This window comes from Leptonychotes weddellii, chromosome 3 (genome assembly GCF_054177405.1).
Source record: "Leptonychotes weddellii isolate Sample4059 chromosome 3, ASM5417740v2, whole genome shotgun sequence".
Taxonomy (NCBI): domain Eukaryota; kingdom Metazoa; phylum Chordata; class Mammalia; order Carnivora; family Phocidae; genus Leptonychotes; species Leptonychotes weddellii.
The window spans coordinates 102,804,854-102,822,309 of record NC_138371.1 but is presented as its reverse complement, the minus strand read 5'-3'; the positions used below and the strand labels follow the sequence as shown (position 1 = coordinate 102,822,309).

At 38.5% G+C, this 17,456-nt stretch overlaps 1 protein-coding gene across 1 annotated transcript; it reads left to right on the top strand.

The window, feature by feature from the left end:
- Nucleotides 1–2,174: 2,174 nt before the first annotated feature.
- On the top strand, nucleotides 2,175–15,994 carry ZMYM5 (zinc finger MYM-type containing 5; the record flags this gene model as incomplete). The annotated part of the gene is made up of 4 exons (XM_081815414.1): nucleotides 2,175–2,461; nucleotides 3,494–3,653; nucleotides 4,872–5,084; nucleotides 14,555–15,994. Coding segments are annotated over 4 exons (1,419 nt in total), but the record flags the coding sequence as incomplete, so codon positions are not given.
- Nucleotides 15,995–17,456: the final 1,462 nt, after the last annotated feature.

The following is a 17,456-nucleotide window of genomic DNA, read 5'->3' as shown; positions in this document are numbered from 1 at the left end:
GACGCTCAACCCAACTGACCCACCCAGGCCCCCCTACAAAAGCTGTTTTTGAAGATAGTGATAGGATAATTCAGTACTCTGGGGCCTCAAAGCTTTCACCATCTTGCAAGAGTTAGAAATGTAGAACCTCAGGCCCCTCCCTAGAACTATTGATTTTGAATGAATGAATTTATATACATATATATGTAAATGCATTTTTAATGTATTTAATGTAAATGTATTTTTAAGTAATCTACACCCATGACGGGGCTCGAGTTCACAAGCCTGAGATCAAAAGTCACATGCTCTACCAACTGAGACAGTCAGACACCCCTAGAATCTCTGTTTGAACAAGATTCCCAAGTGATCTCATGCATGTTAAAGTTTGAGAAACATTGTTACCTGTATATTTTGACGCTAACAATAATATATGATGGAGGAGTCCCTGTGTGAAGTTAGGAAAGCTGAGTCTTCCCAGATTAACCCATCTCTTATATTAATGATTATGGAATAATATTTAGAAGGCTGGGAAGGAATTGTAGAAAGAGTTGCTTTAAAAAGTGGAGTGGGGAGTGCCTGGGTGGCTCAGTTGGTTAGTCTGCCTTTGGCTGAGGTTATGATCCCAGGGTCCTGGGATTGAGCCCTACTTCAGGCTCCCTGCTCAATGGGGAGTCGTCTTCTTTCTCTCCCTCTGCCCCCACCACTCCCACCCCCCGCTGGTGCTCTCTCTCTCAAATAAATAAAATCTTTAAAAAAAAAAAAAAGTGTTTTGGAGTGGTGCCTGAGTGGTACCTTAGTTGGTAGAGCATGCAGCTCTTGGTCTTGGGATCATGAGTTCAAGTCCCACGTTGGAGCTTACTTAAAATGAACAAATAAAAAGTATTTTGGGGGCACCTGGGTGGGTCAGTCAGTTAAGAGCCTGCCTTCGGCTCAGGTCATGATCCCAGGGACATCCGGCTCCCCCTGCTCAGCGGGGAGTCTGCTTCTCTCTCTGCCTGCTGCTTCTCCTGCTTGTGCGCGCGCTCTCTCTGTCAAATAAATAAAATCTTGGGGAAAAATATTTTGGAGGAAAGTATACTGATGTTCTTTTTCTTTTTAAGATTTTATTTATTTAATTTTAGAAATAGCTCAAGTGGCAAGAGGAGCAGAGGAAGAGGGACAAGCAGACTCCATGCTGAGCACAGAGGCTGACTGGGGGCTTGATCCCACGACCCTAAGATCATGACCTAAGCTGAAATCGAGTCGGAGGCTTAGCTGACTGAGCCACTCAGGCACCCCCTGATATTCTTCATATTACTTGAAATACACAGAATACGTGGATTGATTGTTTAAAGGGAATAGATACGATAAAGCAAAAATCATAAAATAGTATAGAATCTATTTGTTGGGCATATGAGTGTTCACTGTAAAATTCTTTGACTTGTATATGCTTTAAATTTTTCATAATAAAATATTAGGGAGGAAGATGAAAATGGGCATCATATACCAGATTCTATAGTTATCTTTGATTTGCATATTTGCTTTACTTTATAATATATTAATACTTTCCTCTTTAAGAAGATAAAGTGGCTAATATTTTTTTGCAAGGGCCCCATGTACCAAACATAGTGCTTTTACTATATGCATTATCTCATTTAGTCTTCATAACACTCTGATGAGTTAGGTATCGTTGCCAGTTTGTAGCTGAGAAAACCCAACAAAACACAATTTAATATACTTGTAAGCTTAGGAGATGCATTTTGAACCTGGGGTCTCTGACTTAAGAGATGATGATTACCGCATTACCTGATTCAAGGGTCACCATGTATATTTTTGGCACAGTAGAGTATCGTTCACTGTGAATACAAAGTGGAGGGGCGCCTGGGTGCCTCAATCGGTTAAGCATCCGACTCTTGATTTTGGCTCAGGTCATGATCTCAAGGTCAAGAGATCGAGTGTGTCGTGTCTCCCCCCCTGCACCCCTAGTCAGGCTCCTCGCTGGTCTTGGAGCCTGCTTAAGATTCTTTCTCTAAAAAAAAGAATACAAAGTGGAACATTTCCCTGGAATTGTGCAACAGGGCTACCTGGCCTTAACCACTTGCTTATGGGGCTGCGTCATTATTCTCTTAAACTTATGCAAAATGAAAATTTAACATATTTTTCTGATGTGAACTTTGAATTGTTCCATGACTTTTTCTTGTGTGTTTTGTTTTTAAGATTCTTGGATCTCCCAGTCAGCATCATTTCCCCGTAATCAGAAACAGCCAGGGGTGGATTCTTTATCACCAGTGGTCTCCCTTCCTAAACAGATTTTCCAGTCTTCAGTCCAACAGCAACTTACAAAACCAGCTAAAATCACTTGTGCACACTGCAGAAAACCTTTGCAGAAGGGACAGACAGCTTATCAACGAAAAGGATCGGCTCACCTCTTTTGTTCTACCACCTGCCTTTCTTCCTTCTCTCATAAGTGCACTCCAAAGAAACGCAACGTAATAAGTAAAAAGTAAGCCGTACTTTTCAACATGCTTGAATACTGGCAATATAGATATGTGTTGAATGTAATTGGAGAGCTGCATAGATTTCATGGATACAGTTGTTGCAAAGGTATCTTCAAGGTTTTTGAGCTTGAGTTACCCTAGGGTGTATCAGAGCTATAGGTTCATTTGTACTGTCATTTTTTTTTCTTTTTTTATTACCATTTGATGTATTATTTGTTTCAGGGGTACAGGTCTGTGATTCATCAGTCTTACACAAGTCATAGCGTTCACCATAGCACATGCCCTCCCCAGTCTCCATCACCCAACCACCCCATCCCTCCCACCACCCTCCACTCAGCAACCCCCAGTTTGTTTCCTGAGATTGAGTCTCTTATGGTTTGTCTCCCTCTGTGGTTTCGTCTTGTTTCATTTTTTCCTCTCTTCCCCTATGATCCTCTGCCTTGTTTCTCAAATTCCACCATATCAGTGAGATCATATGATAATTGTCTTTCTCTGATTGACTTACTTCGCTTAGCATAATACCCTCTACTTCCATCCACGTCATTGCAAATGGCAAGATTTCATTTTTTTGATGGCTGCATGATATTCCTGTGTGTGTGTGTGTGTGTGTGTTTGTGTACACCACATCTTCTTTATCCATTCATCTTGTACTGTCCTTATTCTTGGCAAGAAATGGAATGTAGATATAGAAATAAATTGACCCTCTCCCTGCCACTGTCTTCGCCTCATCCCTTCCCCAGCTTTTACCTTAGGTCTTGCAAGTTGCTGCCACCCTTTTTGAATGCTTCAAAAAGTCATAATAACTTATGACAAGGTTCTTGTGCTATAAAATGTTTTTATCTCCAAATCATCTCTTGCCATATTAATTAGGAACTCTTGACAATGAAATCAAAAAAGTGGGTTTTGTTAGATCCAAAAATTATAGTTGATTCCTAGGATTAAATCATGAAAAAAACAAAAATGTTGTTTATTGTTCATATATTTGATTTTTATTAGAATGCAGTATTCTTAAATGATGTCTGTCCCTTTTGTTTCAGAGATGTACCTACAAAAAGGGCTACTAACGTTCCTCAAGTTGAGTCAAGAGAATCCTCCCAAGAATTTTGTAGTACGTCTTTGCCTCCCTATGAAGACAACCAGAATCTTAGAAAAAGAATTAATAAATCAAGATGTATAATCTGTAGTAAACTAACAGAGGTCTGGACTTTCATATCTTATTTCAGTTACTATCTAGGTTTTTTTGTTTTTTTTTTTTTCCTAAAGATTTTATTTATTTATTTGAGAGAGAATGAGATAGAGAGCATGAGAGGGGGGAGGGTCAGAGGGAGAAGCAGACTCCCTGCATAGCAGGGAGCCCGATGCGGGACTCGATCCCAGGACTCCAGGATCATGACCTGAGCCGAAGGCAGTCGCTTAACCAACTGAGCCACCCAGGCGCCCAGTTATTATCTAGGTTAACAGGGATAATTTTAACTTTTCAGTGTTATTATATGCTCTGCCATCTACATAATACACATGTCCTGGATCTACACAATGAAGTTAAAGGGAATGATAAGGATATGTTCAAACTAACTCTCTTAGGAACAGATATCCCATTTGCATGCTATGGAAAGTACACAGCTATTTCCATGAAATTAGAGCTACTCCTAAACAAAGCAGTAGTTCTCTGGTGAATTTTGTTCTTACTAGCCACTCTAAATAAAAGTGTAGGTTCAGGATGCGAAGGATGCAACCAATCCTGGTACAAGAATATGTAGAACAAGTGGAGTTAAGTGTGCTGATACCCTCACATTTCTTAAGTGGTATTGCCATCTTTCCAGTTGCTCAGAGAAGAAACATTCTTACAGGAAGTCTTCACTTAACACAGTTCTTGGTGACTGAATTTGGTGTTTCCCAGAGCCTTGCAAATTAAAGATACAATTTTATCTCAGTTACCACAGAACTGAGCAAAGCAAGAACCACCTTACTTGTGTATATACAGACACCATCCCGAATATGGTAATATTATTCTTGTAGCCCCTCCCATAAATTTTCTAGGGCAATGAAGTTTATAATACCAGAAATTCCCAATCCATTTCTTTTAAGCACGTCATATTAAAGTCTTCTAAACCAGTTCATTTCCTCTAGTTCTTAAGTGTCTCTGGGGAAGTTATTACTGATTTTATACGTTTTTTGTTCTGTGAATCTATGAATAAAATGAAAGAATGATTTACAAAGAAATCAGAGATAAAAATGTAAGAGTAACAAAATGTGCTTATTAGTCTTTTCCCTGAATATGTTTTCCACGGAGAAATTACTAGAGGTTGGTTTTTGAGGGTGTGGGGGTTTTTTTGTGTGTGTTTTTTTTTAAACTTTCTCTTCACTTACTGTGCTAATCTGACTCATTTATTTAATAAATTCTGGCTTTTCTTTTAGATTCGCCATGAAGTCAGTGTTAATAATGTAATACATAAACTGTGCAGTAACCAGTGCTTTAATAAGTACAGGTTGGCCAATGGACTAATAATGAATTGCTGTGAACAGTGTGGAGAGTACTTGCCCGGTAAAAGTCCTGGAAACAATGTCCTGATCATTGAAGGTCAGCAGACAAGATTTTGCTGCCAAGGTTGTGTTAATGAATATAAACAGGTAATTCTTTTCAATGCATTTTAAATGATCAAGTATACAATAGCTTCTGCCTGTTAGCTTACAATAATCAGATTTATCTTAGAATCTCATTTAGTTCCGTTTTTGTCAATCTGTCATTAAGCTGTCCCATCTCAAATGAGTATTGAAATCAGTTGCATATTCTAAGCTAGTTTTCCTTCCTCTTCTATTTTGTAGAATAGTGTAGAGAATAGGTATTAACTTTTCTTAAATGTTTGGTAGAATTCATCTGTGAACTCGGTCCTGGACTTTGTTTAGAGTTTTTTGATTACTGATTCAGTTTTGGAAGATTATGTTTCTGGGAATTTACCCATTTCTTCTAGGTTGTCCATATGTTGGCATATAATTTTTCATAATATCCTCTTAGAATCTTTTGTGTTTCTGTAGTGTCATTATTTTTTCTCCATTTCTGATTTTATTTGGGTGTTCTTTTTTTCTTGATGAGTGGCTAATGGTTTATCAGTTATTCTGTTTTATCTTTTCAAATGGTCTTTTCTATTGTTTTTTTAATCTCTGAAATTATTTATACCCTCTTGTTATTTTCTTCTTTCTACTGGCTTTGGACTTGCTTTGTTTTTTTCTAGCTCTTTTAGGTGTACAGTTAGATTGTTTGAGATTTGTTTTGCTTTTTAAAGTAGGCCTGTGTTGCTATAAACTTCCCTCTTAGAACTGCTTTTTGCTGTGTCCCAAAGATTTTGGACCTTCACATTTTCATTTTCATTTGTCTCCATGTATTTTTTTTTTATTTTCTCTCATTTCTTCATTGACCCATTCGTTGATTGTTTAGTAGAATGTTTTTTAGCCTCCATGTGTTTGTTTTTTCCCATTTTTTTCTTATACTTGATTTGTAGTTTCACACTCTTGTTATCAATAAGGAAAGATGCTTGATATGATTTCAGTCTTAAATTTATTGAGACTTATTTTGTGGTCTAACATGTGATCTGTCCAAGCGAGTGTTCTGTGTGCACTTGAAAAGAATGTATTCTGCTGGTTTGGGATGGAATGTTCTGTATATACATATATACATATACATATACATACATATATATACTATATATATATATATATAAATGTTTAGTCCATCTGGTCTAATGTGTCATTCAAAGCCACAGTTTTGTTGTTGTTGTTTTTTTTAAGATTTTATTTATTTATTTGACAGAGAGACACAGCGAGAGAGGGAACACAAGCAGGGGGAGTGGGAGAGGGGGAGAAGCAGGCTCTCCGCCGAGCAGGGAGCCTGATGCCGGGCTCAATCCCAGGACCCTGGGATCATGACCTGAGCCGAAGGCAGACGCTTAATGACTGAGCCACCCAGGCACCCAAAGCCACAGTTTTCTTATTGATTTGCAGTCTAGATGATTTATCCATTGATGCAAGTGAGGTGTTAATGTCCCCTCTATTACTCTTACTACTATCAGTTTCTCCTTTATGTCTGTTAACATTTGCTTTATGTATTTAGGTGCTCCTGTGTTTGGTGCATAGATATTTACAATTGTATGTCCTCTCTTGCTCTCTTCCCTTGTGGTTTGATGGATTTCTTTAATGTTATGCTTGGATTCCTTTCCCTTTATTTTTTGTGTATGACAGGTTTTTGGTTTGTGGTTACCATTGGGTTCATATATAACATCTACTCTGTATAGCAGTCTCTTAAGTTGATGGTTGCTTTATTTCAAACGCATTCTGAAGACACTACATTTTTACTACCCTTTCCACATTTTATGTATATGATGTCATATTTTATTTACATCCTTTTATTTTGTGTATTCCTAAACTAATTTTTGTAGATTAAACTACTTTTGTGTTTTAATCTCCATACTGGCTTCATAAGTGATTAATCTACTACCTTTACTATATATTACCATATATTTTACCTGTGAAATTTTTTCTTTTCATAATTTTCTGTGATTTATGGCCTTTTCTTTCCAGTCAAAGAATTCCCTTTAACATTTCTTATGGGGCGCCTGGGTGGCTTAGTTAAGCCTCTGACTCTTGGTTTCAGCTGAGGTCGTGATCTTGTGATCTCAGGGTCCTGGGATCAAGTCCCGTGTCAGGCTGCGTGCTCAGCTGAGTCTGCTTCCCCTCTGTCTTTCTCTCCCTCTCCCCCAACACGTGCACACACACTCTCTAAAATAAATAAATAAATCTTTAAAAGAAAGAATTCCTGGAGTGCTTGGGTGGCTTAGTCAGTCCCTGCTCAGCAGGGAGTCTGCTTCTCCCTCTCCCTCTGCCCCTCCTCTCTGCTCATGTGCGCGCTCTCTCTCTCTCTCTCTCTCTCTCTCTGTGTCTTGCTCTCTTTTTCTCAAATAAGTAAAATCTTTAAAAAAAAAAAATTCCCTTTAACATTTCTTGTAAGACTGGTTTGGTGTGATGAACTCCTTTAACTTTTGTCTGGGAAACTCTGTTTCTCCTATTCTGAATGATAATCTTGCTGGGTAAAGTATTCTTGGTTATAGGTTTCTTCTTTCAGCACTTTGAATATCTCATACCACTTTCTTTTGGTCTGCAAAGTTTCTGCTGAAAAATCAGCTGATAGCCTTCGGTTTCCCTTGTTTGTAACTATTTTCTCTTGCTTCTTTAAAAATTCTGTATTTATCATTACTTTTTGCCATTTTCATGATTATGTGTCTTGGCATGGACCTTCTTGGGTTCATCTTGTTAGGGGCTCTCTGTGCTTCCTAAACCTGTTTCCTTCCCCAGATTAGGGATGTTTTCAGCTGTTACTTAATTGAAATGTTTCTTTCTGGCATCCTTATACTGCAAATGCTATTCTGCTTAATGATGTTGCAGAGTTCCCTTAACCTGTTCTCACTTTTTATTCTTTTTTCTTTTTGCTGTTTAGCTTGAATGATTGCCAATACTCTTCCATATTGCTGATCTGTTCTTCTACTTCCTCTCATTTGCTGTTGATTCCCTCTATTTCAGTTACTGAATTCTTCAGCTCTGACTGGTTCTTTCTTGTATTTTCTGTCTCTTTGTTCAAGTTCTGATTCATCTACTCTTTTCTCAAGTCCAGTGAGTATCTTTATGATCATTACTTTGAATTCTTCCTCAGGCAAATTGCTTATCTCCATTTCATTTAGCTTTTTTATTGTAATTTTGTCCTGTTCTTTCCTTTGGGCCATATTCCTCTGTGTTTGTTTCTCCATATTAAGAAAGTCACCTATATCTCCTGGTCTTGAAAATGGTGGCCTTATGTAGAAGTCCTGTGGTGCCCTATAACACAGTCTTTCCTAGTCACCAGAACCAAATGCTCCAGGTGTGTCCCTTGTGTGGGGTGCTTGCGCCCTCCTATTGTAACTGAGCCACGATTGCCTTCAGTTCAGCCACTTATAATGACTCACTTTGTTTGCTGTGGGTGCAGTGGGCAGGGTTTGCTCCTGGTGCTATTGAGGAACCTGTCATGGCTGCTGCAGGCGGCTATTGTGGTCTCATTGGTGGGTGGGGAAGCCGTCAGCCTAGCAGTCTGCAGTTAGCCTTTCTGACACAGCTATAGGTGCATCAAAGGGCAAGTCTTGCTCCCTGTGCAGCCAGCTAAGGTTCCCAGCTACAAGAACTGCACGCATGGTGTGTGGGCTTATTTCCCCCCACTTTCCCAGTGCGGGAATCACTTTAGAGCGGCACCAGTCGCAGCTAAGGTTGCCAGGTTGGATGGGGCAGGGTACACAGTGCTAGCAAATTAGATGGAGAGTGTTTGTGTTGGCTCTTCCAAGTGACCAGTTAGTTATATAGGCTGGGGGTGGGAGGGAATGGTACCCACTAGCACTTTTCTTAGAGTAATCTGCAGATCCTGCCCGTCTGGCACACCTTCTAAAACAGGTCAATAAATCTTCATGTATACCTCAGGTGCTTTTAAAACTGCTACTTCTCTTCTGTGTCTCAGGTTGTTATTTAGTATGCTGGCACTTTAAGGATGAGCACTCAGTTTCCTGTTGCCTTCCAGCTATCCCAGAGTTAAGCCCACTGATTTTTTTTTTTTTTTTTTAAAGGCAGAGGCGTTTATTCAAGCAGAGATGAGCCAGACACAGACACAACATGGTAGGAATACAGGGGGTCAGGGTCAGGATATAGGAGCATACCCTCACTCTGTGGCCAGACACCCCAAGAGGGTGTAGTGAGGGGGGGACAGGGCTGGTGAGCCCTATCACGAAGACCACCACAGCCCCCTCCCCTGGGAGGGACCTTTCCCACCCTACTGAAGGGGGGGCGGTGCAAGGAAAGGGGCCTAGTCCTATAGTAGTTCATATAAGTGTCACTGGTTTTTAAAGCTTCTGGAGGGGTGCCTGGGTGGCTCAGTCGTTAAGCGTCTGCCTTCGGCTCAGGTCATGATCCCAGGGTCCTGGGATCGAGCCCCACATCGGGCTCCCTGCTCAGCGGAAAGCCTGCTTCTCCCTCTCCCACTCCCCCTGCTCGTGTTCCCTCTCTCACTGTCTCTCTCTCTGTCAAATAAATAATAAATAAAATCTTAAAAAAAAAAAAAAAATAAAGCTTCTGGAGTTAAGCCCTGCTGGTTTGCAAAGCTACACATTACAGCAGTTCATCTTCCCAGCGCAGATCCCCAGTGCCAAGAGTGTCCTGTGTGGAGTCTGAGCCTCTCTTCTTCATGCTTGTGGTTGTCTCTCCTTGTGGTTAGTTACACCAGGTATTTGGTTCTCAGGTACATCTTTTTTCAGTGTGGACTTTTCTCTCTGATTATCCATGGAAGGTCTATTCTGCCAGTCTTTAGGTCATTTTCAGTTAGTGTGTTAGGTATAGCTGTTTTCTTGTGTCCGTGGATCAAGGTGAGCTCAAGACCCTCCTACTCTGCTATCTTCCACCATTTGGTACCATATCATTTTAATGGGAAAAGTAAGAACTTTTTAACAAGTAGTGCTAGGATGGATTTTTGGTTGTTTGGAAATAAATGCGCCTTGACCTCATTTTTTTTCCATACAAAAAAATTTATTCAATAAATGTAAAACCAGGAATGTTCTTAACCCCCATTTCATTGGATAAGGATTTAAGTGGTTAGTTTAAGGGAAAAGTAACCCTGAAGTATGCAAAGCTTATTAAACAGTAGAAGAAACAATAGGTGTCTATAGTTAACTTTTAAGTTTTTAAAAGGAAGGCTTATTTATGTTATCTTTATTATTTTCTTTATATACACCGTACCTCTTTTTTTTTTTTTAAGATTTTATTTATTTAACGGAGAGAGAGTGAGTACAAGCAGGGGGAGCGGCAGGCAGAGGGAGAGGGAGAAGCAGGCTTCCCACCAAGCAGGGAGCCCGATGCGGGGCTGGATCCCAGGACCCTGGGATCATGACCTGAGCTGAAGGCAGACTCTTACACAACTGAGCCACCCAGGCGCCCCTACAAGTATTTTTTTTAAATGGATGATTTACTTGTAACTGCTTAGACCATGACTTTTTACTAAGTTAAAGGCAGTGAGCTCATAAACGGATATAATGCATATCATCTGAAGAGCATGAAACTTACACATAGATAACCCACTTTTTACTCCTAAATGAACACCAAAGGAAGTAAAAACAAGAAAATACACATAGTCAAAATAGGCAGCAATTATATATCCAGACTTTCTTGAATTACTATATTGTCTGCCACTCTGATCCCCAAAAGAAAGTCTCTCCATTCTACCATGTATATCTCAGTGATGCAAAATAGCTCATAAACAGTTGGCAGATACAAGAATGATATTTCCAGGGGCGCCTGGGTGGCTTAGTTAGTTGAGCGTCTGCCTTTGGCTCAGGTCCTGATCCCAGAACGGAGTCTTGCATCAGGCTCCCTGCTCAGCGGGGAGCCTGCTTCTCCCTCTGCCCTTCCCCCCTGCTTGTGCACACTCTCTCTCTCTGTCAAATAAATAAAATCTTAAAAAAAAAATATTTCCATATATTATAGAAGTTTTATAAATGTACCTCCCCCACCACCATCACATTAATGGTTAGTGTCAGGCCTTTTCACAGTAGAAAGTCTTAATAATATAAGAAGACTTTAAGGAAAAACTGAAATCTTGCAGTTAATGATTTATCTGAGAAAAGCATACACAGTAATTAAATGCAGAGATTGAATCTTTTTTTTTTTAAAAGATTTTATTTATTTATTTGAGAGAGAGAGAATGAGAGACAGAGAGCATGAGAGGGAGGAGGGTCAGAGGGAGAAGCAGACTCCCTGCTGAGCAGGGAGCCCGGCAGAGATTGAATCTTGATCTTACCCAATGACCTAACCAGGGGTCATTTTTTTCCCTTAAGGACATTTGGCAACATCTAAATATTTTTCATGATCACAGTTGGGGTAGTGCTGTTGGCATCCACTGGTTAGGGGCGAGGGATGCTGGTAAACATCCTGCAATGCACAGGACAGTCCCTCACAATAAAGAATTATCTGGCCCAAGATGTCCATGGCGCCAAAGTTGAGAAATCCTACAACCAAAGGATAAATAGATGGCTGGATGATACACATGGTAAATACAATGAGAAGGAAGAAAACTAAATTTCTTTCTTCCTCATTGAAAAGCCAATTTGTGATGCCTAAAACTGGGAGGAAAAGCCAGTAAATAGCGATACAAACATGTTACCTTGAGATTTGGACATAAACACCAAATGAATCAGCTAATAGAGTTAAAAGTGATTAACTTCTGGGAAAGAAGAAATGGGTAAAGGTGGTTGGAGAGTGCTATTTGTTTTAATTAACCAGGTAAAACTAGTTGTTGCTTTATATTAAATGTATATTCAATTTTGATTGAATAAAACCTTTACAATATGTTAAAGATACTGAAGTTCAGATAAAGTGTCTTACCCAAAGTCACATAGCTAGATTTGACCTTACATCTAAAACCCTAGTTTGCTCTATTGAATCTGACATGAATATTTAATTATACATGTGCCTTATCTCCCTTAATAAGCTGTAGGTTCCCTGAGGCCAGGATCTATATCTGATTCAATTTAGTAATCTTCAGAATAAGTAGCCTTCTATTTGGGGTGACTTAACCATCTCACTGGGACACTTCTGAGAGTGAAATGAGATTCTGTCAATAAATATGGTGCTCTTCATCTTGATACCTTTCTTTCCAGTGGTTTGTTTTGTTTTGTTTTCCCCTTCTGTTTTTTTAGAGGCTTTATAGTTAATTGGTGCCTGCCTCACCTGCTTTTTTTTACTTAGCTTCAGTTTTCATCCAGGTCATCAGTAAAAATGTTGGTTGTGAGAGATGTAGTATTGCACTAGAGTACTTTTGAACTTCATTTTCAGAGAATCTCAGATGAATGTCCCTGGAAAGATGCCTGAAGACACAGATAGGGAAAGATATAACCAGTTTAATCTTGGAACCTAGAATAGAAAGCAGAAAACCCATGAGCCTTTGGATCAGCCATCTTTGTCTTCTTATTATCAGTTCTTGGTATTAGACCACATTCAGTAATTGTTAAATGATCACAGGTATCCTTGTTAGAGCTCATGCCCAGAATAATAGCTAACATGACTGTGGTGCCAGATACAGTTTTACATGTATTTTTGCATTTAATCATCTAAACAGCCTCCCTAGTTAGGTGCAGTCGATATCTTCATTTTATTGCCAAAGAAATTGAAGCTTCAGTGGTCAAGTAACTTGCCCAAGGTCATACAGTTGGGACATGGCCCATCCATTGAGAATTATGACTATAACAAGTTGAATACCTGTTCATTACCAGGAAACTCAGGAAGGAGAAACAAGTCTAAACTTGGATTTGGTTATATAAAAAATAACACTAACTATAGTCATTGGCCTTCTGTTGGCTTTTTTATATGCTTTTCAATACAGTTTCATCCAATCCCATAGTTTTAATTAGTAGATTTTGATAACTTCCAAAATATATCTGTAGATAATATTTCCCTTTTTTTTGTTTTTGTTTTTTTTTTAATTTTTTTTGTGTGTGTAGATATTTTTTTCAATTTTAGACTAGTATATCCATTTGTAATCTCCATTTGAATGTTCCACAAATCTCAAATTCCTTGTCTAAAACTGAAACTCCAAACCCGTTTTCGCTCTGTTTCCTGTATCAGTAAATGATCCCACCATTCAGTCAGATGCCCAGGCAGAAACTTAGGGTCATTCTTTACTCCTTCCTCTTCCTTGGCCTCCAGAGCCACTCAGCAGTAGTCCAGATATCTCTCAACTCTATCCTATCTCTACTCCTACAATCCTAGATATATAGCCACCATCATCTCTTGCCAGAATTAAACTACCACAGCTTCTGACTGTCTCTGTACCCTTGGTCTTCCTTACAGTTAGAAATCCATAATGCAATCAGCAATCTTTCTAAGTATGAATTTGATTATGTTGCTCCTGCTTTTTTTACTTCAGTATGAATTTGATTATGTTGCTCCTGCTTTTTTTACTTCATGCTGCCAATGTTGCTTTCAGGGTTAAATCAAAACAAAGCTTTTAGTTGGTTTGTTTTTGTTTTTAAAATTTATTTATTTTAGAGGGGAGAAGGGCAGAGAGAGAGAGAATTTAAGCAGACTCTGCACTGAGAACGAAGCCCGACGCGGGGCTCGATCTCACAATACTGAGCTCATGACCTGAGAGTCAGGACACTTAACTAACTGAGCCACCCAGGCACCCCAAGACTCTTAGTTTTCTTAAACATTATCAAGTGCAGGGTTCCAGTTGTGCTGTATACAAAAATATTACAGCTAATAGGGTGCCATTCACATTGTATACATTTTTGTTATTTTGAATTTTATTGACTCTAAAACCAGTTATAAGTCTTATTATTAAATGGAATCATACAATAGTGATACTTTGTGACTGGCTTTCACATATAATACTGTTTTCAAGGTTCATCCATGTTGTAGCATATAACTTGTTTTTATCGCCAAGCAATATTCCATTGTATGGATAACACCCACATTTTGTATTTATCCATCAGTAATGGACATTTGAATTATTTCTAGTTTTTGGCTATTATGAATAATGTTGCTGTGAACACTTTGTACAAATCTGTGTAGACCTACATTTTCATTCTGGTATTGGTGGGTCATATGGTAACTCTTAAGAAATTGCCAGGCTGTTTTCCAAGGCACCTGTACCATTCTACATCTGCACTAGCACCTCAGGAAGGTTTCGATTTTTCCACATCTTTGCCAACACTTGTCATTATATATCCTTTCATTATAGCCATCATAGTGGGTGTGAAGTGGTATGTGGTGGTCAGCTTTTCATGTGCTTATTGGGCATTTGTATATACATTAATTTCTTAACATTTTTTTAAGGATTTTCTTTCTTTCTTTTGAGAGAGAAAGCACAAGCGGAGGGGAGGGGCAGAGGGAGAAGCAGGCTCCCTGCTGGGAGCCCAACTTGGGGCTCGATCCTAGGACCCTGGGCTCATGACCTGAGCCAAGGGCAGATGCTTAACTGATTGAGCCATACATGCGCCCCTCTTTTTAACAATTCTAAGATAAAGTTGTAATCTCTTTCTCCCCAGATGATGGAAACAAAATCAAAAAATTTGTCAGCATCAGAAAACAGAAAAAGGAATGCGGTTAGAGAAGAAGAAAATGAGAGAAAATTATATGGACCATCGAATACTCTTTTAGAAAAAAAAGAGGGAATACCAGAGAAAAAGGAAAAGACTTCAGAGCTACAGGTTTTGGCAGAATATAGCACAGATGCATCACTGATCAAGCAGGATGTGAATTTACCTTCTTCTATGTTAACCATAGCTGATAAATTTCAAGAGCCACTGGAAGAGAAAAAATCAGAAGACTGCATTATATCAGTTGTACTTTCTACAGACCCAGGTACATGGCCCCGAATTTTGAATACTAAACAACGGGACATTCTTGTTGAAAACGATCCACCTCAAGTAAGAAATTTTAACTTTCCAAAAGACAATACAGGGAGGAAATTTTCAGAAACTTACTACACACGAATTCTTCCAAATGGTGATAAAACCACTAGATCCTGGTTACTTTATTCGACTTCAAAAGATTCTGTATTTTGTTTGTATTGCAAACTCTTTGGGGAAGGAAAAAATCAACTGAAAAATGAGAATGGGTGCAAAGATTGGCAGCATTTATCACATATTCTTAGCAAACATGAGGAAAGTGAAATGCATATCAACAATAGTGTTAAGTATTCAAAATTAAAATCTGATTTGAAAAAAAATAAAACTGTGGAATCTGCAGAACATGGATTACATGAGAATGAGAAAAATGATGGTGTGCTCTTGTTGTACACATAATATACCTGATGTGGTTCTTGACATAATAGGGTCTTAAATTTATTCAGAAAAGATCTATACCCTAATGGTCAGTACCATTTTTGTTGGGAGGCTCCTATGACTTGCAGCAGTTCATTAGCAATAAGTATAATAGCAAATAAATAGTAAAGAATGTTTCTGTTCCAAATTCTAAAGCTAATTGGGTTCAGTAGTGATTAATGCAGATTTCAGTAAAGGCAGTTATTTTCTCATTCTGTGTGAATTCACACCTTTTACAATTGGCATTTGAGGACTAACATTTAACATGTTTGGTTAATTTTCTGTTCTGATTACTTTGAAAGGAGGAGAAAAAGGCTTCAATTTATCAATACTAGTTTGAACAAGATACTGTGTGACTATTCTCATTATTAAGGTAAAAACATTCAGAAACAGTTTGAGAGTAGAATGGAATCTGAAACTGCAGCTTTTTGCTATTAAACCAAATACCTGTGATTTATTTCTTTTGGGCAAAACATTTTTTTATTATTTGAGCAAAGCAGTATTATTTGTTACATTGTATTAAGGTGATTAATTTGCATTTTATTGGTCTTAATTTATAAATGTTTTGCTCTTATTGTTGTGTGAGAACTATAAGAATAAAGAGTGTATACCTATTTTTATGTTAGTACAAATCTAAGAAATATTAAAAATATGTTAAGTCAACCTTTAGGTATTGTGGCAATTTTTTTTTCCTCTGAAGGAGACTACATGCTTAAATTTGAGAAATACACTAATGAAAATTAAGGATCTCTGTTTTTTCAAATGGTCACTATTCCCATCACTATATTTAGTAATTCTCCCTTTGTATCTGATTTTGCAAATTGAAACCAACTTTATCATATATTAAATTCTTAACATATACCTGGGTTGTGTTTCCAAGCTGTGGAACAAAATGGCATATAAGCGATGACCAGAGCAGAACAAGGTGCATTCCCTTTGGTGGGGGGTGACACTAGGAGTACTTGTAGACTTTGTCAGTGATGCCAGTGCATAAAATTATTTTTAGAATACCTAGGAAAATCATTCTCATTAATTTATAACCATTTTGGTTTTTGACACTGGACCGTTTCAGTCTTTCGGAGTTGGATTTGAATGAAGCTTTGGGATGTTTCCAAAAATCCAGTTTACTCTTGGAGGCCTAAGAGGCTTCTCTAGGAATATAACACAGGTTTTGAAATTCCTTTCCAAATGATTAATGGGCCCATTATTTCATTAAAACTTAACAGTTAATTGAATGACATTATATTAGATAGATGCTTGGTGTCAGTGGTATCTGAGTAAACTAATGAAATCAGCCAGTGGCTACTTAAGATAATTTGCTAAAAACATTGAATTTGTCCATTGAGAAAACAATTAAATCCTTCCTTTATTTATTTATTTGACACAGAGAGAGAGAGCACAAATAGGGGGAGCTGCAGGCAGAGGGAGCAGGAAGCCTGATGGCGGGGCTCTATCCCAGGACCCTGGGATCATGACCTGAGCCGAAGGCAGACGCTTAATGACTGAGCCACCCAGGCGCCCCAAATCCTCTCCTTTAAATTCTTTCATTTTTGGGACGCCTGGGTGGCTCAGTCAGTTAAGCATCTGCCTTCAGCTCAGGTCATGATCCCAGGGTCCTGGGGGATCCAGTCCCGCATATCAGGCTCTTTGCTCAGCAGGGAACCTGCTTCTCCCTCTGCCTGCCGGTCCCCCTGCTTCTCATGTGCTCTTTCTCTCTCTTTGACAAATTAATAAAATCTTTAAAAAAAATTCTTTCATTTCTTCAACATACTGCACACACCTGTAAGACACCATAAGCTCTTCATGTAGTAATGAAGTAAATGTGAAAATTTCAAAAGATGTAGATGCTGGGTTTATCCTTGTTCCCTGTAAAGTTCATTCAACTTTTTGGTATGTGAAATTTTTCATAATGAAATGTTGATGGAAAAATCAACTAAATTCAGAACATAATAAATATCTCTAGGCAGGGGAATAATTTTTTTTTCCATTATCAACTTTTTTTTAATTGTAAAATTACTATGTTCTTACTGTAGAAGGAAGGAAGAAAACAGTTAAAAGTCTTGTTTTTCATCTACTTCCCCTGCTGAAGGACTTGTCATCAGTGATCTGGACTGTACCCAGGGTT